The 27,168-nt window shown below is 36.7% G+C and overlaps 1 protein-coding gene across 1 annotated transcript; it reads left to right on the top strand.

Annotated features, from left to right (window-relative positions):
- The first annotated feature begins 218 nt into the window (after positions 1-218).
- UBR7 (ubiquitin protein ligase E3 component n-recognin 7) lies at positions 219-27,168 on the top strand. Its single transcript, XM_053697530.1, has 12 exons — positions 219-342; positions 1,249-1,413; positions 4,085-4,218; positions 11,356-11,416; positions 12,276-12,371; positions 13,733-13,786; positions 14,032-14,137; positions 16,058-16,236; positions 16,451-16,615; positions 17,552-17,711; positions 24,964-25,025; positions 26,175-27,168. Exons 2-12 carry the CDS (start codon positions 1,249-1,251, stop codon positions 26,265-26,267), a joined length of 1,275 nt encoding a protein of 424 aa, XP_053553505.1. The 5' UTR covers positions 219-342; the 3' UTR covers positions 26,268-27,168.

Raw genomic sequence — 27,168 nt, 5'->3', positions numbered from 1 at the left:
CCTCATCCCCCATTTATTCATATGTGATTGTCGAATACGTAGCCCTTTTAAAATAAACTTACCTAGCGCTATAAGATTTCTTGAATGAATGAGGTCCGATAATTATCCAATTGCGCATGCGCGAAATGTGAAATGTGAACGAGCTTCTGAGTAAAACGTAGGAAGAGCAGTCTAACGCAAGCGCAATACGGACGCGTGACGACACAGAAAGGGGTTTGGTCCCCCCGTGGTTAATCCAGTAATTGGTTGTAAGGATCGTGCATACAATCACAGAGAGTTAGCGAAAATGCCGGGCGGAGGATTACAATGACGGGTGCAAGGCTATAATCAATAAAAATCACGGTAATTACAATTTTTTAAAAAATTTGATGAATTAAACTCATGTTATTTAACATTCACTGTTACGCAGAACTTTAGAGAACAAGCTGACTTTACATTCACTTTAATTTTGCACATTTGTTACTGAACCACCGGATGATATACCGGCCTGTTTGAATAAATGCTGGACTTTGTCAATATAAAAGTGTCTCATGCTCCCTGGTAGTGAGAGCTGACATTTGTATCCAGTGTCACATGCTGACCTGCAGATTCATGCGCTCCTCCCGCCACGCTTTGCTCCTTCTCCTGTATCACCAACTCGCTTAACACCACAGACACATCGCTCTTCAGTTGATCCAACCCGGCTATCAGCCCCTTCAGTGACCGCTCACAGCCAACTTGAAAGGGGCGCTTACTGCCATCCCTGGAAACCAGCTCTGCGTACACCTCCATGATCATCTAAAAGATGACATCATCAAAACACGACAAAAAACTGCTTGCTTTCGTCGTTACCAAATGCTGGAGTTCTTCAGTTCCATCTTGGTTTGGGGCAATATCATTAGACGCCTAAATGGCGTTCAACGTCATATTTATATAGTTCTGACTATTTTAGATATGGATAGTTACATTGCGCAGTTGCTACTCAATTTTAATATGCATTATACAGTGTGTGTTAGGAGTTTACAGCTGGTATAGCACATCAGGTTTTATTTTAGTCAGAGTCTAACAGCCTCTTTATTGAGGAAGCATTATGATAAACGTTAACAAGACATTACATTTTCCCCGCGAGATGCTGTCTGATTAAACATTGCTATGGTAACCACAGGTAGCGTCACCGGAAGTCACGAGTGTTATGTTTTTGTTACCGCCTAAGTGAACTGGAAGTTGTTCCCCTCTTTTCTCCTCCTCATCTGCTTTCTGATCTTGCAGATGGCGGCAAACGAGCAGGGTGAGAAGCGGAGCCTAGACGATTCGGCCGGTGATGAGGAGCCAGTGCTGTCCCTGCTAGACGTTTTGGAGGAGGATGATGCGTTGCAAGACGAGGCCTGCGCCGTTCTAGGAGGGAGTGATGCTGAGAAATGCTCGTACCCGGAGGTAACGATGAGACATTGGGGTATTAGTCCTTATGTCAGGGGACAACACTCTTGCAATGTGGTCAACTGAGGTTTTTTTTAAATGCAACCAAAATTGTTATATTAGAGCAACAAAGCTAACAACGCCGCTTATTCTAATAAGCTCCCAACATTGGGTATTCAGATGGACCTTATACATTTTAATAAGTCTGATAAAGTAGTTGTCAATGATGTCGTGTGTCCTGCATTTAACCATATAATCAGCTAATTAAATGAGCTGTCTAATAACCTGTCCAATAATCTAGTGGCCATTACATTTTATAGGCCAAAGGAGCCTCAGTTCTATAGTTCCAGGAAGAAGTGACCCAGTATGTACATTGCATTATTATTATTTATGCCTAGGGCAGCCTAATCATTGAATTAAGAGACCAACTAAGTACCACCATCTGCAGAAACCTCCTTTTCTTTTACTAGGGCTAAAAACTAATTTATGTATTCCTGGAACAAAATTTAAACTCATTCTACTGGCGCTCTGTCACAAAGGGGTTCAAAAACAAATATTTGCTCTTTATACTACCTACAGTCAAACACGGGTCAGATCATTGCTCATCTATGTTAATAGACACATAAAATATGGTTACATTGTTTTGTTTCTGTAACTTTTAGTCAAATCAGAGCAAATTCCATGCATTTGTGTCACTAATCAGTGGAGTATTAGGGAGGGGTTGTAGTTTGACATTATACATGTCACACTATCACAGTGATCAACTGGTTGTCCAGTATTTTTGTAGAGTAGTTATGGCAATCCTACCTTCTGCACTTCTGTTGTTATCGTTTTATATGCTGTAAAAACCCAAATGTTTTTAGGTACAAGGAGACGCATCTTCTGTCCCTAATTATTTATGCTCTTTTTTTTTTTCACAACTGGTGCACACTGTTAACATTACACACAATGTCACTGAAAAACTTCCAGTCCCTCAAAGCACATGTCTCAGTTTTAAAAACAAGTGCACATTTACTAAGGAATTGCATCCCTCTGTACCTACCATGATGCTGAAGTTAGCTCCTTATTCGGCCAGCTTATTATTCGAAGATTGAAGTTAGCTTTCTATTCACCCAGCATCTTATTCAGGTTAGCTTCTTATTCATGGAAGTAATTATTTATTAAACAACAATTAGCAAAGTTAATATATTAATCATGAAATTTGGCACCAAACCTGGCACCATAATTTCCTTTCTTTTTAATAGGAAATTCTGAATAAGGAACCAAGCTTTTACTCTATAAAAACCATCTTGGCTCACTCACATTTAGCTTGTTTTATGCTAATTGGGCATCCCTCCATATACACAAATAAAATTAGCCAGAGCCAAGTGATATTGATCATATAATATGGCATCCAACTTGGCACTCAATGCATTTCAATGGGAAATTCTGAATAAGTAACCAAGCTTTTACTCTATTAAAACCTTTTGGCTCACCCAGATTAGACTTGTTTTATACAAATTGGTTATATATATATATATATATATATATATATATATATATATATATATATATATATATATATATATTTATTAAATCTAGCTTGAGCCAAATGATATTGATGATAAAATATGACACCAAATCTAACACCCAATGCACTTCAAATGGAAATTCTGAATAAGTAACTGAGCATTTCCTCTATTAAAACCATCTTGGCTCACCAAGATTTGGCTTGTTTTATTATACTAATTGAGCATCCCTCTAGGAAAAAGTTCAATGTAGCCTGAGCCAAATTATATTGTTCAGTAAATATATGGCACCAATATCCTGTCACCTGAACTTCCATGGGTTCCAATCGGAAGTTCTGAATAAGGAAACAAGCTTTTCCTGTATTAAAATTATCTTGACTCACTCACTTTTATACCAATTTGGCATCCTCTATAGAAAAAAAGATCAAACTAACCTTAGCCAAATTACATTTATCATAAAATATCACACCAAACCTGGAATCCTAATTAATCAAACTGTTCCATTATTATTATGTATGTAAAACTCAGTTCCTTTATTTATAATTTCATATTGAAATGCATGGATTCTGGGGTCCCATGTTTTGTGCCATATTTTTTAATTGTTTTGTTCCATATTCAGAATTTCCCTTTGAAATGCATGGATGCTAGGGTGCCTGGTTTGATGCCATATTATATAATCTATCATTTGACTCAACCTAATTTTAACTTTTTTATATAGAGGGATGCCCAATTAGCATAAAACGAGCCTAATGTGAGTGAGCCAAGATCATTTTAATAGAGTAAAAGCTTGGTTATTTATTTAGAATATCCCATTGAAATTAATGGACATTATGGTGCCAAATTTCCTGATTAATATCATTAACTTTGCTAATTGTTTTAAAAATAATTACTTCCATGAATAAGAAGCTAACCTGAATAAGATGCTGAGTGAATAATACGCTAACTTCAACCTTTGAATATGAAGCTGGCCAAATAAGGAGCTAACTTCAGCTTCATGTACCTACCCGTGTTAGTTACTCCGTACATTTAAAAAAAAAAAAAAAAAATGTATTTAAAAGAAAAAAATATGCTATTTTCTAGCTTTGTACCTACAAAGGACAGTTGTGGGACGGTAATTACATTTTGCTTCTGTTTACACATTTGCCTCCATGTAAAGCTTTTTTCTTCTTTGCCCTGTACAGGGTTATGTGAAGAGACAGGCGCTTTATGCGTGTAATACGTGTACACCTAATAAAGAGGAGCCTGCTGGCATCTGCTTAGCCTGCACGTATAAGTGTCATGAAGGACATGATCTTTTTGAGCTCTATACAAAGAGGTAATTTACAGGGTTTTTTTTTTAATATGGCTGCATATGTGTACAGAAATAGTTTTATAGTTTTTGTGTTGTTTCAATTGCAATGACCCCAGATTTATGTGTATGTGTGTATATGTATATATATATATATATATAATATAATATATTTCAACAAACCTGCGGCAAGTTGTTTTATTCAGTGACGTTTCAGGGCGTAGTTAACAACAAATACACTCCATCTAGTGATATTTATACAAAAATAAACAAATTAATGACATACCCCATGTATTTTATTGGTTTGGTATAATATGTTTCTTTCATATAGGTGGCGAGAGTCCATGATTTGTTACACATGGGATATACATTCCTACCAGGAGGAGGCAAAGTTTCCCAAACCTCTTAAGACACCATGTTTTAACCTTTGGGAGTCTTCTTTGAAGCTCTCTGTTAATTCGGTCGCAGTAAATCTTCTTTTTTTGCCTCCCTTTACAGATCAACTTAGTCCTATTTTCTACCTCTGCTGATATACTTTCAGTACTGGTTGGCTGTCTGCTTCTAGTGGACGTGTGTCTGCAAAAGACAGGTAAGTATATTGCTTTTTCTCATAAGACATGTTTGATTATTTGGGCACTTGTTAAGTGTATGCTTATATTTATTATATATGCGACCCAGGGACAAGCATGTTTGTTTCATTTCAACTATTTTTTTTTTTTTTTTTTTTCTCTAAGTATGTTGTAAGGGGAGCGTTATGGTCTTTTAAGATACCTATCTTTCCTGATTGTGGAGCGTTAAGGATCAGAGGGTACTTACGGTCTCCGGGGGAAGTAAAAAAAAATCTTTAACAGGAGCGCCTTTATTGAGCTCCCGGTGACGTCATAGTTGCACCTGGTGTGCTTTTTTTTTTTTTTTTTTTTTGCGTGAAAATTTTGCGCCCTCCTTAATTTAAATAGTTTCTCTCCGGTATTCTTTTCACCCTCATTTTTAAATATAGGGGCTTTAATTTAATGCTATATTAAGTGCTCTTTATCTAATATTATTAGTAACATTTATTTATTAAGCAAAAAGGGTTTTTTTTTGTTTGTTTTTTTTTAGCAAAAAAGGAGTATTATTATTTTGTACATTATTGATTTTATTAGATTTTTGCCATAATGGAACATCTTGCTTCTGTTCCTGAAACTACCAAAGAACCTGAGTCTGTTGTACATCTTTCTGCCAAAGCCAAGTGTGGTTTTTTGTAAAACTTCTGAAGTTCCATCTTCAGCAAATTTATGTGTCTCATGTATATTGTTTTTATCACATTCTAATGATGTCTCTATGGTTTCAAATGCTCCTTCTATTTCACAGATGGATGCAGATGGCGTACTCCCAGCAATGAAGACTTTTATTGCTGCTTCAATTCAGAAGGTCCTGACTGTAATTCCGCCTTCAAATAAGTGTAAGATCAGCCCATGTTTTACCATCATCTAGTAAAGTATGGAATGATCAGACTAATACTGATGTATCTTCTCATGATGATAGTTCCTCTGATTCTGAGGCTCCCTCATCTGATACAGAACCAGATAAATCTTCTTTTTTATTTAAAATTGAGCATATTAATTCTATTTTAAAAGAAGTTTTAGTCACTTTAGAAATTGAAGAACCTAAACCTTCTGAGGATATTCCTTGCAACAGGTTAAATAATTTTTTTTATATTTCCTGTTCCTAACGCAGTTTCTAATATTTTAAAGACTGGTCTAAACCTGGTAGTTCTTTTAACCCTTCTTCTAGGTTTAAAAAAAATTGTATCCCTTACATGTCGCCAATTTGGAGCTATGCTAAACTATCCCTAAAGTAGATGGGGCTATTTCTTCTCTAGCTAAACGTACTACGATTCCCTTAGAGGATAGTACTTCTTTCAAAGATCCTTTAGATAGGAATTTTTTTTTTTTTTTGAGAAGTGCTTATTTACATACTCGTTATGACCTTAGGCCAGCTATATCTATTGCTGACGTAGCCGCTGTCTCTACTTTTTGGCTTTCTAATCTTGCTCAGCAATTATCTTCAGACCCTGAATGTTGTAATATTCTTAATTTACTACAGGAGGGAAATCTTTTTATTTGCAATGTGGTATTTGACATTATTAAGATTAATATTAAAACTATGTCCTTAGCTATGCTTTCTAGAAGAGCTTTATGGCTTAAATCTTGGAATGCTGATATGGTCTCTAAAATGAGATTATTATCTTTCTTTTCAGGGTAAGAAGACTATAGATCTAACGGGAAATTCAAGGCTCCAAATCGTTTTTATACTTTCTGAAACAAAGATCAGAAGCCTTCCCCCTCTCCGAAAGCCCCTGGCTCTAATTTGAGACCTTTTTTTCCAATTGGAATAAATCAAAACAATTCAAGAAACCTAATCCTGTCCAGAAAACAGCATGAAGGTGCGGCCCCCAACCCAGTTCTTCTGGTAGGGGGCATTTTAAAACGTTTTCAAACAATTTGGTAATAATCTGTCCAAAATCCCTAGATTCAGAATATTATCTCTCGGATATCGAATTGGTTTTAATATGAAACCCCCAAGGGGACGATTTTATCTAACTCATGTACCAAAACATCTGTTAAAAGCTCTGGCTTTTCTAACGTGTCTCACATCTAGAGCTTATGGGACTAATTGTCCCTGTTCCTCTTCCGGAAAAAGGAAAGGGTTTTTACTCCAATCTATTCATTGTACCAAAGAAGGAGAATTCCTTTAGACCAATATTGGATCTGAAAACTCTAAACAGATTTGTGAGAATTCCAATTTTCAAAATGGAAACTATAAGGACTATTCTGCCTTTTGTTCAGTAAGGTCATTTATATGTCCATAATAGACTTACAGGATGCTTATCTTCACATCCCTATTCATCCAGGTCATTTTCAATTTCTGAGATTCTCTTTTCTAGAAAAGCATTTTCAGTTTGTTGCTCTTCTGTTTAGCCTAGCAACAGCACCAAGAATATTTTCAAAGGTTATCGGTGCCCTTCTATCTGTAATCAGAGAGCAGGGTATTGTGGTGGTTCCTTATTTGGACGATATCTTGGTTCTAGCTCAATCTTTTCATCCAGCAGAATATCACACTACTCAACTATTGTTCTTTCTTCAAAATCATGATTGGAGGATCAATTTTCTAAAGAGTTTCTTGATTCCTTAAAGGTCACTTATTTGGGATTCCAAATAGACTCCGTGTCCATGATTTTTTCCTTGACAGAAAAGAGACGAAATAATGTTAGTTTCAGCTTGCCTGAACCTTCAGTCTCTATCATACCCTTCAGTGGCTATGTGCATGGAGGTGTTAGGCCTAATGATTGCAGCATAGGTTGCGATCCGCTTTGCTCGTTTTCATATGAGGCCTCTTCAACTTTGCATGTTGCGCCAATGGTGCAAGGATTATACTCGAATATCACAACTAATATTCTTGCATCCCAACAGTTGGTTTTTCTCTGACATGGTGGCTAAACCACCAATTTCTTCACGGAGCTTCCTTTCTTCGCCCTACCTGGTCTGTGATCACAACAGATGCAAGTCTTATGGGTTGGGGAGCTGTATGGGGGTCCCTGACTGCACAGGGAGTTTGTAATGTTCAGGAAACTAAGATTCCGATCAATATCTTATAACTCTGTGCTCTTTTAAAAGCTTTCAAGCTTGGCCTCTTTTGAAGGATGAACCTTACCTTCGTTTTCAAACAGACAATATCACAACAGTGGCTTATGTCAATCATCAAGGGGAAACTCGAAGTTACCTAGCCATGAAAGAAGTATCCCGGATACTTTCTTAGGCAGAAACCAATTCCTGTCTCATCGCTGTGATTCACATCCCAGGTGTGGACAACTGGGAGGCAGATTATCTCTCTTTTTCAGGATTTTTTTCTTACAAATTGTTCAGATCTGGGGTCTTCCACAAATAGATATCACGGCCTCTCATTCGAAGAAGAATATTCCCAGATACCTTGCAAGGTCATGGGATCCTATGGCAGTAATTACGGATGCTCTAGCAGTCCCTTGGTCATTCCAATATGCTTATATATTTCCTCCACTAGTTTTACTGCCCAGAGTGATTTCAAAAATCAAGATGGAACAATCCTCTGATAGCTCTTGCGTGGCCTCTCAGTATTTGGTATGCAGATTCCTCTAAGACCAGACCTTCTGTCTCAAGGTCCCTTCTTTCATGCAGACCTAAAATCTCTGAAGTTAATGGCGTGGAGATTAAACGCCTAGTTCTTAGTCACAGAGGTTTTTCAGACTCTGTAATTTAATACTATGATTCAAGCAAGAAAACCTGTTTCCAGGAAAATGTATTTTAAAGTTGGGAAAACTTTCTTGGTGTTCACCTCATAATTTTTCTTGGCATACATTTAGAATTCTTCTTCAGTTTTTCAATATGAGTTGGATAAAGACTTATCTGCCAGTACCTTGAAATGACAGATATCTGCTCTTTCTGTAATGTTTCACCGAAAGATTGCTCATCTTCCAGACATTCATTGTTTTGTTCAGGCTTTGTCCAGAATAAAACCTGTTATTAAATCTATTTCTCCTCCATGAAGTCTCAATCTAGAGTTGCAGATTTTACAGGCTCCTCCTTTTGAGCCTATGCATTCTTTAGACATTAAACTACTTTCTTGGAAAGTTTTGTTTCTTTTAGCTATTTCTTCTGCTAGAAGAGTTTCTGAATTATCCGCTCTCTTGTGAAACTACTTACTTGATTTTTCATCAAGACAAAGCAGTTTTGCGGACTACTTTTTCAAGTTTTTTGCCAAAAGTTAATTATAACAACATTAACAGGGAAATTGTTGTTCCCCATTTGTGTCCTAATCCTAAAAATTATGCTGAAAAATCTTTACATTCTTTGGATGTTGTCAGAGCTTTGAAATATTATGTTGATGCCACTAAAGATTTCTGAAAGACTTCGTTTATTTTTTCTGGTTCACGGAACGGTCAGAAAGTTTCTGCTATTTCTTTAGCCTCTTGGTTAAAACTTCTGTTTTACAAAGCTTATTTGGAAGCAGGTCAGTCTCCACCTCAAAGAATTACAGCTCATTCCACAAGATCAGTTGCCACATCTTGGGCTTTCAAGATTAAGGCTTCAGTTGATCACTACCTCAAGCTAAATCTCTCCAAAACTGAGCTCCTTATTTTCCCACCCCCCTTCTTCCAAAATCTCCACCCCCCATGTCTCTAACTGTTGACAACTCCATCATTACCCCAACCTCACATGCCCGATGTCTTGGGGTCACACGTGACTCAGATCTTTCACTCCTCACATTCAGTCCTTGGCTAAAGCCTGCCGCTTCCACCTTAAAAACATCGCTAAAATTAGACCTTTTTTTTTTAACACAAGACACAACAAATATTTTAATTCACTCTCTCATCCTTTCCCGCCTCGACTACTGCAACTCTATCCTCTCTGGTCTCCCTAGCTTCCGCCTAGCTCTTTTACAGTCTATAATGAATGCCTCTGCCAGACTCATCTTCCTTGCACGTCGCTCTTCATCTGCCAATCCCTTTACTGGCTTCCTCTTGCCTCCAGGATTAAACGCAAAACTCTGACACACAAAGCCCTCAATTGCACTGCTCCCCCCTACATCTCAGACCTTGTCTCCAGATACTCTCCCTCCCGTCCCCTTCACTCCGCTCATGATCTCCTACTCTCCTCCTCTCTTGTTGCCTCCTCACATTCCTGTCTACAAGATTTCTCAAGACTGGCTCCCATCTTATGGAACACACTGCCTCGTTCCACAAGAATCTCCCCTAGCTTTAAAAGCTTCAAGTGCTCCTTGAAGACTTACAACCTACACTAACCTTCCTATCTCCACTGCTATTCCCTAAAACCCCATAGCATGTAAGCCTATGAGCCTAGCTGTTTGTAGTTCACCTTCATAAGAGCCGACTACAACAGTGCAACTCTCGGCAGGCCCCTCTCTCCCCATTTGATCCCTGTAATCGTTTTTTATATACCACCCATGTTCATAGCGCTGCGGAACATGTTGGCGCTCTACAAATACATGATGATGATCATCAAATCTGCAAAGCAGCCACTTGGTCTTCTTTGCATACTTTTACCGAATTTTACCATTTTGATATTTTTGCCTCGTCAAAAACAGCTTTTGGTAGAAAGGTTCTTCAGGCAGTGGTCACTCTTTGATTCTGTTGCCTATAAGTTTTTTTTTTTTTTTTTTTTTTTTTTTTTTTTAGTTATTAAAATACTTTATTTTGGATATAATTTTTCAGCGATTAAAGCGGTTTATTTTATCCCTCCCTTTTTATTTTGTTGCTCGTGGACTTCCACATCTTGGATATTATATCCCATGGGTAACAAATCGTGGACTCTCACCACCTATATGAAAGAAAACATAATTTGTGTAAGAACTTACCTGATGATAAATTAATTTCTTTCATGGTGGCGAGGGTCCACGAGGTCCTCTCCCTATTATGGGTTGTTTTTTTAAAAGAGCACATCCTTTTTTTCTGTTTTTGTTGGGTTTTTTTATGGCTTTTTCTTACTTTCTTTTTTACTCCTCACTTCTCGGCTATACGTTAAACTGAGATATGAGTGGGTGGGGTATTTATAGGCTTTGAGGTTTGGGAAACTTTGCCGCCTCCTGGTAGGAATGTATATCCCATGTGTAACAAATCGTGGACTCTCGCCACCATGAAAGAAATTAATTTATCAGTTAAGTTCTTACATAAATTATGTTTTTTACTTGTTCTTAAAACAATCTGAAGTACATTATTAATAATTACATTAGTGAAGCTTCATTATACATCTCTCTAGATTAAAAAACACAAAAAAAACTGTTAAATGGCAATTTATCTGATTATAAAAATATATTGAATAGAACGGTTAGGCATTTTAATATCGTGCATAAACTTCAAAGTAGTTATTTTCAGCTCTTTATTTTGTTACCATAAACATGAGTTTCATTGACCTATGGTCCAATTTAGTTTTCTACCTTGAGATTTCTTTTCTGTGTGTTAACTTAGTTGCCTTTTTGTTATTAAATTAAAAAACATGAACCTGGCTATAGTGTAACCATAAAAGTGCATCACTTACAGCCACTGATTGATCGCTTTAAAAATGTTTGTTTCCATCCGTGCGTATATAATTAATAAATTACATATAATATATATTTATTTTTTAAACAAAGGAACTTTCGCTGTGACTGTGGCAATGGAAAATTCAAACAGATGGAGTGCAAGTTATTTCCTGTAAGTACAATGGAACATTTGTGACTTTTTAAACTTACACTGTTCTATATTTGAACAAAATAGTTCTGTTACTAAAAGATGTTCAGCAAAATTACCTTTTTGGTTTGTAGTGTAATACAAACAGCCTGCTGTGGCCAGAGAGATTTGCACCTTAACCCTTTTGAGTGCTAAGCTGAATTTAATATTTTTCTGTTTTCTACTATTTTCAAAAAACGTTTTTTGACTTTTATTTTTCCCCCAGATCCACAAGACTTATACCTTTCCAATGGTGGGTCTTGGGGGTCTGTAGCTGCTTAGATCCCTGAGATACAGGTTTCTAAGCAGCATTCCCCCTTTCCCTATACTTTGTATTGACAATTTTATATAAAGTTGCGCGGTGACGTCGTTGCGCGGTGACGTCGTTGCGCGGTGACGTTGTCGCGTCGTTGCGCGGTGACGTCACTGCACGTAACGGGAAGCCCCGGCGATGCCTGTCACTATGCAGGCCCGATCGCCGGGGTAGGAGCGGGTGGGGGCCCCCAGATTGCAAAAAAGGTAGTTGAGTGCTAATGATGGCTCTGAGCCGTCATTAGCACTCAAGGGGTTTAAGGGACAGTGCATTATTTCTTATTAATGTTTGTATTTATAAGAACATTTTACCTTATTTTCTCCACATTGAAGCGTTATCCAGCCACCCACACTTTATTTTTGCAGCCAGGGGTCTAGCCTAAGAAAAGGCTGCCACCTGTCTCTTTCCCTGCCCTAATGTATTAATTATTTATGCTGTTTGCTTGGCTTCCCTGAGTTAATACACTTGATGTCTGCTGGGGAGCTCTATCTCCTCTCTGTCACACACATAAACAATTGTTTCCTTTTCTAGGAGAAGGAGAAGTGTAATGCTGCTAACAAATATAATACAAATTTCTTTGGCTTGTATTGTACCTGCAAAAGACCATACCCTGATCCTGAAGATGAGGTGAGATATATTTTAAATTGATATAAAATAGTCATTTTTTTGTTGTTGTTTTCTGTTTGTTTTTTTAATTCCAAGAATGAAACAAACACTAAACAGTGGCTTATATTTAAAGGGATAGGAAAGTCAAAAATAAACTTGCATGATTCAGACAGAGCATGTAATTTTTAAGACACTTTTAAATTTACTTCAATTTTCAAATGTGCTTCGTTCTCTTGTTATCCCTTGTTGAAAAATAATATGCACATATCCTATACTAGTTGGGAGCTGGTTGCTGATTGGTGCCTGCACACATTTGTCTCTCTTGTGATTGGATAATAAGATGTGTAAAGCTAGCTGCTAGTAGTGCAATGATGTTCCTTCAGCAAAGGATAACAAGGGAATAAAGCAAATTTGATAATAGACGTAAACTGGGAAGTTGTTTAAAATGTTATGTTCTATCTAAATCATGAGAGAAAATGTTTGGGCTTTCTATCCCTTTAATAGAAATAATTGAAATGTATTATTCATCATTTTAAAAGGACTTTACTTTTTTTTTTTTTTTAACTTCATTTGTGCAATATCAATTCCTGTAACAGCACTACAAGGGGGCTGGGGTCTCTACAGGTAGGCATATCTAGTGGGTTGTCAGAAACCTTCTAGAGTAACATGAGCTAGTTTACTAATCAGAAAAGCTAGAGTGACAGAAAGCCAGGTTCTACCTATGCTCAGAAGAGGACAGAATGTCCTCTCCATCATCGTCCTTAGTGCAGTGGCTACACTGATAATTTCTAAGTGCTTATTTAGCAAGAAAACAAGTAATTTGTTTTTTTATATACCAAATCTGTTTCTTTTTATTTAGCATATTGGGTTTTTTTTTCTAAAGTAGTATCCCTTTAATACAGTGGTCTCCTGGGTTTGCCGATCCATGCTTTAATATAACATGTGCAATGCAAAGCTATTTTATTGGTTGTTGTCTTGGGCAGGAAATTAACTATTTATTTCACATTAAACTCTGTCACTTCAGATGTAAATATCTGGTAATAAAATATTCTAAGCATTATTACCTAACTGATAATGAAGGGTCTTTTCCTGTATAGATCAGAGACTTGGTTAAAAATTAAAACGCCTCTTTCTTTTACATAAAAATTGTGCTTTATCCCACGTTTCCAAGAAAGGCAAAAAAGAAAATGATCTTGTCTAGGAAATCTGTAGCATTTTAGGCTACACAATTTGCAGGGGGTGGGGGGGGGGGGTCTTTTTTGAACACGTTAAGAATTTAGATTCCTACCTGCTAAGTCCAGTTTTGTCGAGCTCTGTTTTAAAAGTTTAGTATGTGTAGTTTAAAGAGAACATGCTTAATACTTAAATGCAATCTTATTTAGGTTCCCGATGAGATGATTCAGTGTGTGGTCTGTGAAGACTGGTTCCATGGAAGGGTAAGTGTGAAATGAAATAAACGGCAACTTTGCTTCTCTAAATATTGTATATGTATTTTATGTATGTGTCTGTTAGTCATTTTACTTAGTTATTTGTGTTTTCCTTTTGTGAGATTCCATACAATGCTACTGTTTTTAAATTATAAATATTTTCTTTTAGATTAATCCATCTCTATGTGCTGTAAGCAAGGTGTGTGTGTGTGTTTTGTGTGTGCACATAAGCAATATAAACATTCCTTTCCTAGCATCTGGGTGCAGTTCCACCTGAAGACGCAGATTATCAGGAAATGGTATGCCAAGTTTGTATGAACCGTTGTTCCTTCCTGTGGACTTATGCTGCACAGCTGGCAGGTAATTTTTATTTATAAGGTGTTAAATATTATATTAGTGACCCTATTAAAAAGAATGTAATATATAGTTGTAGAAGAGACAGCTATGCATTACCAGCCGTTACAGATTACACTTTTATGGCCTCATTGTCAGATGGGAACGTTGGTTTTATTTTGCGATCGGATTTCCTGCTTTTAAAATTTTGGCTAAGGGTGCGACATGTTCAGTCCCTCACTGATATGTGGAGGTATATTTCATGCAGAAATTGAAAATTTGGATTCCATCTGGTGAATACTTTAAGCTGTGAAAAAGTGCTGTTCCCTCTCTTGCAGTGTGACAAATTTTAGGCTGGGTTACAGTCAAAACAACTGGATCTACCTCCATTAAATTTTGACAAGAAGTTTTTTTTTTTCCATTGAGGTAGAACATAGCTCTGTATCTCTAAAGATGTAAATATGTATGTGTGTGTGTATATATATCTATATATATCTATATATATCTATATATATCTATATATATCTATATATATCTATATATATCTATATATATCTCTATCCTCCTCATCCTCTCTATCCTCCTCATCCTCTCTATCCTCCTCATCCTCTCTATCCTCCTCATCCTCTCTATCCTCCTCATCCTCTCTATCCTCCTCATCCTCTCTATCCTCCTCATCCTCTCTATCCTCCTCATCCTCTCTATCCTCCTCATCCTCTCTATCTATATATCTATATATATATCTATATCTATTGCCCAAATAATGGCAGTTATACATTTCTATGCAAAAAAATATTTTTTAACATGTACAGGTGAAATCTGTTTAAATTGCAAGGTACTTTAAAGAATAGTTATTACTCATGTTATTGTATTCCTCCTGCACTTGAAGCCGTCGGTATTGTCACACCCTGTGACAGAACTGGTGCCCAAGTAGACTGTCCCTTTAATGCACAGTGCTCTAGGGTGGTGTCCCCCAGTATGAAGAGGAGCTTCACCATCTGGCAACTTTAAGGAGTTAAAATAGAATGGCTTTTAAGACGGTTACAGGAACAGGAGGAAAAACATTAGCGTTCATGAATGATAACAATGCTCCTTAGCAGTGTTTTATACTGTGCAACTGGGACTCTAATGCTCACCTTTTTTTTTTTTTTTTTTTTTTTTTCAACTCAAAACACAGCAATATATGTTTGAAATATAGACCTAACAGTATGTCCCTTTTTAAGGCAATCGGGAATTACATTCAGCTGGAGAATAAGCCTGACCAGACTGAACATGAAATGTTAGGAATCCGCTTAGCTGGCTTATATAGATTCTCAAATTTTTGATTTTTTTTTTTTTTTTTTTTTTAATAGATTTTAGAGCATTTTCTTTCATGCTGATGGAAACCTTTTTTATTAACTAGAAATAGAGAAGGCAGGTAATATTTTTTTCATAGTCCAGCATTAGAAGTCGTACATAAATTACCAAAACTTACTAATGCCAGGGTGTGATCCTGAAATCTAGGATTGCAACACACTCTTATAAAGCTTTTATTTTGCACTATGAATATCGCAGCCCCTATAGATTAAACGCTTTTCATCCTACTAGTTGTATAACCGACAATCTCTAGCAGGTCATGATCTAAGCATATGTGAGTCAACAAACATAAATATGTGAAGCAATACATGTCCTCATCCGTAATATACCCAAATCTTGATCTGCTGAAGTTCCTTGACAACTTGGAGGTTTTCTTGGCATTTCATGCACCTTAATCCTCTTGAGAGCACTATGTGATCTAAACCCTGGAAATGAAACCAAACAGGAAGTAACTGTTAGATGTTTAATTTACTGATGTTTCCTTAGGGTATTCCATTTCATTCACAGTAATCTTTAGTTAAATAGTTATAGGATGGCTTAGTGAATCATTTTAATGGTAAAATTTGATTTTTGATTTTTTCCTTTTTAAAGTTCCTACTGTGACTAAAATTACCCCTGCCGAAGTGGAACAAGAAGATCTTAAAGTTGACGACTGTCCAGAACAAAATGTAAAAGTTGAAAATGGATTAAATATAAAGGCCGAAGATATTAAGGAAGAGGATATGGCTGACCAGCATAATGGCCCATCTACTAGCACCAAATCTGAAGAGGTATTCTCTTATTTTAATCCAAATTATGGAATCCACTTATGGATTTTGGATCTATCTAGCGCAATCTTTTTATTTTTTTTAAGCCCAAACGGCATCTAAAGCATAAAAAGATTTATGAAAACCGTTTAAATGTTTAGGCCATAGTGCTATATTTTCATGATACGCTTCTGTTTTTGACGGTAAAAATGTGAAATGATCTTTTATTTGGGTCTAGAAATGTACAAATGGAGAACTTTCTCATCCTGTGAAAACCGAGTCTAAACCTGTTGCCACATGTAAACTTGAGGAGAATAAAATACATCAAGGGTACAGGACTGATACCGCTGTGTACTGGCTGGGCAACTGGCGCAGCAAGCTGTGCACATGTGACACCTGCATGGTACGTATATAAATCACTGATTTACTACAGAATGGCACAAGAGAGCTAAACACTACACTTGGAATGGCACCTTCACATAAAATATGCTTATCACTGCATTGTAGAGTATATGCATACAAAATGAATTAGTTTTAAAGCAAGATTTGTTGGCAAGATTTGCCTTTTTTTTTTTTTTTTTTTTTTTTCATGGACATGCCTCCTTAGTTTTAAATTATAGGAAAGGCGGACAAAATGACATCTATTGGGATTTCTTTTATTAAACCACTCTTAGAAATATAGCGTTTTCTCCCACTTGAGTCATAGTTTTCTAAATGAATGGCCACAGTAGGATTCCTGCTGCATGTGTGCTGCGGGTGAGCAGTTTGCTTCATTATAACATCACACAGTTGTGTGTAGCACAGAATTAGGGGGTTGCAAGTAGTAAGGAAATCTGTTACACACAAACATGTTTTTTTCTGAGCTGATGTATATCAGTGTGTGTGTATATGTGTGTGTATATATATATATATATATATATATATATATATATATATATATATATATATATATATATATATATATAATTATTTTTTTTTTAATACATTAACTTTTTAATTTATAAAGCAAAAATATGCAGAATCTTGCGCCCCCCTCTTGCGCATAAAGCTGAACATCTACTACTTGATAGACTGTGGTAATGGCTCTACAGCTTAATCTGGGAGAGGATCTGTCCTGAGATTTGTATTTTAATATTTGCACTAATGATTTTTCTACTCAAGCAGTTTAAATATCTATATTTGGGGTTTTTTACAGTACGATGTCCATTTAAATGCAATTAGATTTTATGCACATATATTTTTCATAATGTTTTTAGGGTGCAGCAAGAATGTAATAAAACATTTTCAATGAGCACATTCGTGTGATATAAAACAAATTCTCTGTCATTCTGTTTAATAGAAAATGTACGCTGAGCTTGAAGTGGTGTTCCTGTTGGAAGAAAGTGACACCGTTCTGGCTTATGAAAGTAAAGGCAAAAATGAAGCAAGCGAGGGAAGAGATCCCCTAATGACTGCTCTCAGTAACATGAACCGAGTGCAGCAGGTGGAGCTCATCTGCGGTAAGTCATGTAGTCTATTAGTGTGCTCTGTAGCTGACTTATTGCCATGCTCTTCTAGATAAACAGGTTGCTAGTTCATGATTCATGTAATTATCAGTAAATTCTAACTAGTGACTAAAAGTCGGGTATAAGATCCATTTTATTGTTAAAGTGACACTGAACCCAATTTTTTCTTTCATGATTTAGATAGAGCATGTAATTTTAAGCAACTTTCGAATTTACTTCTATTATCAATGTTTCTTCATTCTCTTGGTATCTTTATTTCATAAAGCAGGAATGTAAGCTTACGAGCCGGCCCATGTTTGGTTCAGCACCTAGGTAGCGCTTGCTGATTTAGACACCAATCAGAAAGCACTACCTGTACTCCATTGTCATGGTTTTATGAATTAAGGCCCAAATCAAGCATACATCTGATAAATTCAGTCTACAGTGGCAAACACTGGCATTATCAATATCAGCAACAAACATTTTATTACTATAGTTTGCCAAATACACAATTCTAGTTATATAGATTAGGTTTTAAAAGATTACGCATTCATTAAACTATCCCCAAACAAAATTATTTCATGATTATATAGAGCTTACATTTTTTTTAAACCACTTTTTCCAATTTACTTCTATTGTTTAATTTGATTTGTATTCTTCGTATCCTTTTTGAAGAGTGAAACTAGGAGCAGCAGTGCATTACTGGGAACTAGCTGCTCACACTGGGTGAGCCAAATACAGAAGGCACGTGTGTAGCCACCAATTACCATAGCCTACCTATGTATGCTTTTCAACAAAGGATACCAATCGCACAAAGTAATTATAATAGTAAAAGTATATCGGGAAGTTATTTTAAACATGAATCGTGAGTTTAATGTATGTGCTGAGCAAACTCAGATGGTTGCTGTTACTTTTTCATAGGATTCATTTGCATGACTAGAATCTCAGAGATCCAAAATAGCCTCTGAGGTGACCCTGATTGAACATTAAATAATGGCTCATCAGAAAATGGCAATGCACCCTTGGCATGTCAGTAAAATGTAAGGGTTTATTTGATGAAGGCCTAAAATTAAATACACATCCAACACTGGCAAATCCTAATCGCAATGAGAATAGCAAAGAGAGAGGGGACACTCTTTGGGAACTTATTTTTTTTGTATGTTCCTTTTTACTTTAACCCCTTCCTGCCGAGTCTTATTTGTCTACATTGGTACAAAGTTCTGATGTAAACAAATAAGTAAAAATTGAAATCATTAACTCAATGATGGGATCGTAATCAAGGGGGGAGTGCTTATGACGCTAGGCACCCAACCCGCAATCCCATTCATGAAGCGCCTATGGCTTCAGTACAGCTAAAGCCCAGTAGCTAGGACGCCATGGAAGGTCCTAACGGCAGGAAGGGGTTACATTTAATGCTTGTAAATACTTATTAGGATTTGTTTTCAGCAGTGGCAGTTGTACATATAGTGGGGCAAAAAAGTATTTAGTCAGCCACCAATTGTGCAAGTTCTCCCACTTAAGAAGATGAGAGAGGCCTGTAATTTTCATCATAGGTATACCTCAACTATGAGAGACAAAATGTGGAAACAAATCCACCAATCACATTGTCTGATTTGGAAAGAATTTATTTGCAAATTATGGTGGAAAATAAGTATTTGGTCAATATCAAAAGTTCATCTCAATACTTTGTTATATATCCTTTGTTGGCAATGACAGAGGTCAAACGTTTTCTGTAAGGCTTCACAAGGTTGTCACACACTGTTGCTGGTATGTTGGCCCATTCCTGCATGCAGATCTCCTCTAGAGCAGTGATGTTTTGGGGCTGTCGCTGGGCAACACGGACTTTCAACTCCGTCCAAAGGTTTTCTATGGGGTTGAGATCTGGAGTCTGGCTAGGCCACTCCAGGACCTTGAAATGCTTCTTACGAAGCCACTCCTTCATTGTCCGGGTGGTGTGTTTGGGATCATTTTCATGCTAAGATCCAGCCACGTTTCATCTTCAATGCCCTTGCTGATGGAAGGAGGTTTGCACTCCAAAATCTCACGATACATGGCCCCATTCATTCTTTCATGTACACGGATCAGAGAAACAGCCCCCAAAGCATGATGTTGCCACCCCCATGCTTCACAGTAGGTATGGTGTTCTTTGGTTGCAAAGGATAAGAACAGTTTTGAGTGAGGGCACCTTAAAGTTATGTGTTGAGATTTTTTGCTCTAACCTTAAAAATACAGTTGTTCCTTCAATCAGCTGTGTAAAATTGAAAAAGGTACAAATAAGGGGAGCTGAGAATATATTGCGTGAATATTTGAATTTGTAAAGGTTTTTTTCGCTTTTATCTATGTGCATGAATGTGCATAAACTTGTGAAGTGTTCGATAAATTGGTAATTGCAAATATACAGTGACGATAATAAGCCTTTTTTGTTATTTATATTCATTACTACTGGGTGTTATTAGAAACCATTATCGTCACTGTATATTTGCAATTACCAATTTATCGAACTAATAGCTTATTATGATGCAATCAATTTTATAACATTCTGACACTTCACAAGTTTATGCACATTCATGCACATAGATAAAAGCGAAAAAAACCTTTACAAATTCAAATATTCACGCAATATATTCTCAGCTCCCCTTATCTGTAACTTTGTTCTTTGGCTGCAACTCAGCATTCTCTCTCCTCCAAACACAACGAGTTGTGTTTCTACCAAACAGTTCTACTTTGGTTTCACCTGACCATATGACATTCTCTCAATCCGCTTCTGGATCATCCAAATGCTCTCTAGCATACTTCAGATGGGCCCGGACATGTACTGGCTTAAGCAGGGGGACACGTCTGGCACTGCAGGATCTGAGTCCCTGGCGGCGTAGTGTGTTACTGATGGTAACCTTTGTTACGTTGGTCCCAGCTCTCTGCAGGTCATTCACTATGTCCCCCCGGGATGTTTGCTCACCGTTCTTGTGATCATTTTGACCCCACGGGGTGAGATCTTGCGTGGAGCCCCAGATCGAGGGAGATTATCAGTGGTCTTGTATGTCTTCCATTCTCTAATTATTGCTCCCACAGTTGATTTCTTCACACCAAGCTGCTTGCCTATTGCAGATTCAGTCTTCCCAGCCTGCTGCAGGTCTGCAATTTTGTTTCTGGTGTCCTTCTATAGCTCTTTGGTCTTCACCATACTGGAGTTTGGAGTGTGACTGTTTGAGGTTGTGGACAGGTGTCTCTTATACTGATAACAAGTTCAAACAGGTGCCATTAATACAGGTAATGAGTGGAGGGCAGAGGAGCCTCTTAAAGAAGAAGATACAGGTCTGTGAGAGCCAGAAATCTTGCTTGTTTGTAGGTGACCAAATACTTATTTTCCACCATAATATGCAAATAAATTCTTTCCAAATCGGACAATGTGGGGCGCAATCCGATATAGATCGTAGTTTGCGGCGCAAGCGAGGGAACCCGCGTCGCCCGCAGTTTCAGCTCGCAACTCGAACTATCCCATATATGTCGCCGTCAGATGCTAACGTGCCGTAAGTCTGACAAACCAGCGATGTCCAGAAATCTGCGCAAGTACAAATTTCTGGCGTCGCCAGTGGCTTGCGGCACGTTAGAAACTGCCGGCGCCTACAAAACCTGAGTAAAGTCTAAATCACCCGCACTGTCTAACACGCCTCCCTAACGTAGCCCGACACGTCTAACCCTCTATCCGCTATCCCCCCTCACTATCCTAACAATAAAATATGTATTAACCCCTAAACCGCCGCTCCCGGAGCCCGCCGCTACCTAATGAAGTTATTAACCCCTAAACCGCCGCCAGCTATATTAAATCTATAACCCCCTAAAGTGAGCCCCTAACACCGCCGCCATCTACCTTACCTACCCCCTAAAGTGAGCCCCTACCCCGCCGCTATCTATTTTAAAATTATTAACCCCTAATCTAATCCCCCTACCCCGCCGCCATCTATATTAAATTATTTAACCCCTAAAATACTAAACTATCCCTACCACTAAACCTAAGTCTAACCCTACAAATAGCCCTGAAAAGGGCTTTTTGCGTGGCATTGCCCCAAAGTAACAGCTCTTTTGCCAGCCCTTAAAAGGGCTTTTGGCGGGGCTTTGTCACAAAGTAAACTGCTCTTTTGCCTACAATCTACATCCCCCTACACCGCGGCCACCTATAATAAATGTATTAACCACTAATCTAATCCCCCTACACCGCCGCCAGCTATATTAACTATATTAACCCTAATTATATTGGGGTTAATATAGTTATATTATATATATTAACCCTAATTATATTAGGGTTAATATAGTTATTATATATATTAACTATATTAACCCTAATTATATTAGGGTTAATATCGTTATTATATTATATATATATATATATATATATATATATATATATATATATATATATATATATATATATAAGTATAATAACCCTATCTAACTCTAACATCCTAACTAAACTCTTATTAAAATAAATCTAATATTAATTAAAATATTCCTATTTAAATCTAAATACTTACCTATAAAATAAACCCTAAGATAGCTACAATGTAATTAATAATTACATTATAGCTATGTTAGGGTTTATATTTATTTTACAGGTAAATTGTTAATTATTTTAACTAGGTATAATATCTATTAAATAGTTATTACCTATTTAATAGCTACCTAGTTAAAATAATTACCCAATTACCTGTAAAATAAATCCTAACCTAAGTTACAAATACACCTACACTATCAATAAATTAAATAAACTACAAATATCTATCTAAAAATACAATTAAATAAACTAAACTAAATTACAAAAAATAAAAAAAAGATTACAAGATTTTTAAGATAATTACACCTATTCTAAGCCCCCTAATAAAATAATAAAGCCCCCCAAAATTAAAAAATTCCCTACCCTATTCTAAATTAAAAAAAGTTCAAAGCTCTTTTACCTTACCAGCCCTTAAAAGGGCCTTTTGTGGGGGCATGCCCCAAAGAAAACTGCTCTTTTGCCTGCAAAAAAAAACACAATACCACCCCCCAACATTACAACCCACCACCCACATACCCCTAATCTAACCCAAACCCCCCTTAAATAAACCTAACACTACCCCCCTGAAGATCTCCCTACCTTGTATTCACCCAGCCGGGCCGAACTCCTCATCCGATCCGAGCGATGTGTTCCAGCAAGCGGCAGTGAAGTCTTCTTCCATCCGGGTGATGTCTTCAAGCAAATCGGCATCTTCAATCTTCTTTGTTCGCTCCTCCGCCGCGGAGCATCCATCCGGCACGACGACTTCCCGACGAATGAGGTTCCTTTAAATGACGTCATCCAAGATGGCGTCCGCCGAATTCCGATTGGCTGATAGGATTCTATCAGCCAATCGGAATTAAGGTAGAAAAATCTGATTGGCTGATTCAATCAGCCAATCAGATTTTTCTACCTTAATTCCGGGGGGCTTTATTATTTTATTAGGGGGCTTAGAATAGGTGTAATTAGCTTAAAAATCTTGTAATCTTTTTTTTATTTTTTGTAATTTAGTGTTTTGTTTTTTTTTTGTAGTTTAGTTTAGTTTATTTAATTGTATTTTTAGATAGATATTTGTAGTTTATTTGATTTATTGATAGTGTAGGTGTATTTGTAACTTAGGTTAGGATTTATTTTACAGGTAATTGGGTAATTATTTTAACTAGGTAGCTATTAAATAGTTAATAACTATTTAATAGCTATTATACCTAGTTAAAATAATTAACAATTTACCTGTAAAATAAATATAAACCCTAACATAGCTATAATGTACATTGTAGCTATCTTAGGGTTTATTTTATAGGTAAGTATTTAGATTTAAATAGGAATATTTTAGTTTATAATATGAATTAGATTTATTTAATAAGAATTTAGTTAGGGGTGTTAGGGTTAGATAGAGTTAATATAGTTTATATAAATACTATAGTAACTATATTAACTATATTAACCCTAATATAATTAGGATTAATATAGTTAATATATATAATGTAATAACTATATTAACTATAATATACTTAGGGTTAATATAGATAATATAGCTGGCGGCGGGGTAGGTAGATTAAATTAGGGGTTAATAATTTTAATATAGATGGCGGCGGTGTAAGGGGTTCACATTAGGGGATAAATCAGTTAGATGGTGGCGGTTTTAGGGGCTCACAGTAGGGGGTTAGTTTATGTAGATGGCGACGGTTTAGGGGTTAAATACTTTATTATGGATTGCGGCGGGGGATCGCGGTTGACAGGGAGATAGACATTGCGCATGCGTTAGGTTTATTTTAGCAGCCAGTTTAGGGAGTTACGGGGCTCCAATAGTCAGCGTAAGGCTTCTTACGGCTGCTTTTTGTGGCGAGGTGAAAATGGAGTAAGATTTCTCCATTTTCGCCACGTAAGTCCTTACGCTGTATATTGGATACCAAACTGCGCGGGTTTGGTATACCTGCCTATGGCCCAAAAAACTACGGGCGACGGCAGAAATATACGCGCGTAACTTCTAGGTTACGCCGTATATAGGATACCAAACCCGCGCAAATATTGGCGTCGCCGACTTTTGCGGGCGACGATTTTTATCGGATCGACCCCGTGATTGTCTGCATTTGTTTCCACATTTTGTCTCTCATAGTTGAGGTATACCTATGATGAAAATTACAGGCCTCTCTCATCTTCTTAAGTGGGAGAACTTGCACAATTGGTGGCTGACTAAATACTTTTTTGCCCCACTGTGTTAGGTGATGATGATCTAGCATGAATTGCTCACTAAGTACAAACTTGCTTTACCCTCCGTTTTTAATATCTTATTTTTTTTCCGTATGAAATAAGTTTAATTGGACATGAAAAATTTGTTTTTCATAATACAGATAGTGCATGCAATTTTAAAGAACTTTCCATTTGCGTCATTCTCTTTGTATCCTTTGTTACCACTACCGGGAACATGCTGAGCACATCTGGTGAGCCGATGAAAAGAAGCATATATTTGCAGCCACCAATCAGCAACTAGCTCTCAGCAGTGAATTGCTGCTCCAGAAACCTACCTAGGTATGCTTTTCAACTAAGGATACCAAGAGATGAAACCAAGTTAGATAATAGAACAGAATTACATTTACTTCTATTTGAATCATGAAGAAAAAAATGTTGTTTCATGTCCCTTTTAAGATGTTAAAATTATATTTGATATAGAGAGAACATTTAGGTATCCTTGTTACAAATGCATCATTCTTTACTGATTTTTAAATGGCATCTTTTCAGAATATAATGACCTTAAAACAGAGCTACGGGATTACTTGAAAACATTTGCAGAAGAAGGAAAGGTAAGCAGAATGTGTTTATAGTTCGCTGGTTTGTATGCTTTTACTCTGAGAGAGCTTTAAATACTTTATCTGTGTTAAGCTACATCTATCCCATTCACATTAAAGGGACAGTAACCAACTTGATATTTTAATATAAAATGATATTTATGGACTTTTTTAATTCTACTTTCATTATGTGCCGCCTTTCCTTGCATCTTAGCTCTCAAGGCTGCTTCATCAGATAAATGAAAAACAATTCTTATACGAACCTATTGACCATGGCTAGTCTTGCTGTTTTCAGGCGCAAGCCCTGATTGGCAAGTAGTGGGGGGAGTTATTGAAAAACCATTGCAGCAAGAAAGGTGTTTGTTTTAAAAATGTTGTTTAGATTTAGCTGATATGGTCAGAAAAGGTCTAGAAGCGTGTAGTAATTACAGGGTGTTTTGTGTTCCATTTAGTAAGCTTTTGCATAAGACTATAGTATCTGCTGCTAATCCAACTAAAATAGCCCTTTGCTATTCAAAAAACATTATTTGCCAGGGCTCATACAACACTTGTAACTATTAATTGCTTTCTATGTATATAGAATTTTTTAATACTAAAATATGGTATAAATTATAGGGACATAATAGTCCAAACTGAAATGTTGGATTACAGATATAGAGGTCGATCACAATACTCGTTTAGCTAATGATTTTTTTAATTTTTTTTATCTAAGAATCACGTTTTAAATTCTATGATGATTTTTTTTTTTTTTTGTAGGTCATTTGATAAGAAGCAGCGAAGGGTATGGAAGCAGCGGTCTAATGACCACTGCTTGTTATAAATATGGCGTGCAGGTTCTCTTGTGAGAACCTGTAGTCGTAGGCAGGCGAAAGCCTGCCGAAGTGGTTGATAAATCGACCCCTATGTTGCAACAGTTTAGCAAGCATGGTTTTAACAATTTTATATAGTAAAAACACTGCTGTCATCTAGTGCTCAAAAGCAGTGTAGCAAAACGGCTGCCATATTTCTCCATTCATGTTCACGCTACCTGCTTAGGTATTCTCTTAAATAAAAATACCATCAGAACAAAGTAAATTATTTTCCCATTTTAATGGTCCCATACAAAAGTTGAGCTTGTGTACACACAGGCATTTGATGACTGACCACTTTTTGTTTTCTTTTTAGGTTGTACAGACAGAAGATATTCAGCGCTTCTTTGAACAACAGCAGTCTAGGAAAAGAAGGCGTATGGATGGAATGCAGTATTACTGTAGCTGAATCAACAGCTTAGATGATTAGACACTAGCGCTGGGTTACTATATTACATAAAAACTGAAAACCTTTAGAAATCTGTCTACACAGTTTGTGTTATTTTCACATACCTATTTTATGTCCAATCTTTTAGTTCTTTAGATTCTTAACCCCTGGGCTGCCAAACAGGACTGTAACGCACAATATATTGCAACATTCTCTGGCAGAAAAAAGTTTAATGTTGAAGTTAATACTTCTGTTTGATCTGCAACAACTGTGATCTTGTTGAGTGTGTGTGTTCTCCTGATTTTTTTTTTTTTTTTGTACAATTCTTCATTTTAATAAAATAACAACTAGATGTCTGAACGATTCCCCAATAATAATTATTATTATTTTTGTGTCTCTCTCATAAAGAGAGGGCTGCCATTCTGCCTCTAAATTTTCTGTATAGGAAAGTATTTGCAGCTTAAAACCAGCCTAGCTGTATCAGCTTGGTCAGTGCTACTTAAAGATTACTTTTAAATTTTCTATTTTGAATTTGTTTGGAGTAAATTGTACATAACATTTGTCTTCTATTTTGTAAAATTAAGAAGGCAAGCTTCTTTCTGATATGGACCTTTAGAAAGTGTGTGTGTGTGTGTATGTGTATGTATGTATTTTGTTGTTGGGGTGTTTTTTTTGTTTTTTTTTTGTTTTTTATTACTTTTTTTTTTAGGGGGGGTGGGGGTGTTGCCTTGTTCAGATCTTTTTATTCAGTTACAGATCATCATATTAAATTATCAAAAACCTAGAAACCGATCCAAAGTTCCTGCTGTTGCATGAAGTTTTTCAGAGAAGTGCACATGTTTGTGTATCATGCTGACCTCTCTACAAAGTTGAACTGTATATATTGCACTGTTTTACTTAGAATTAAAGTAATCTGGAGTAA

This window comes from Bombina bombina, chromosome 1, assembly GCF_027579735.1.
Source record: "Bombina bombina isolate aBomBom1 chromosome 1, aBomBom1.pri, whole genome shotgun sequence".
NCBI classification, from domain to species: Eukaryota; Metazoa; Chordata; class Amphibia; order Anura; family Bombinatoridae; genus Bombina; species Bombina bombina.
The sequence above is the reverse complement of the archived record's forward strand: the minus strand, read 5'-3'. Positions and strand labels throughout refer to the sequence as shown.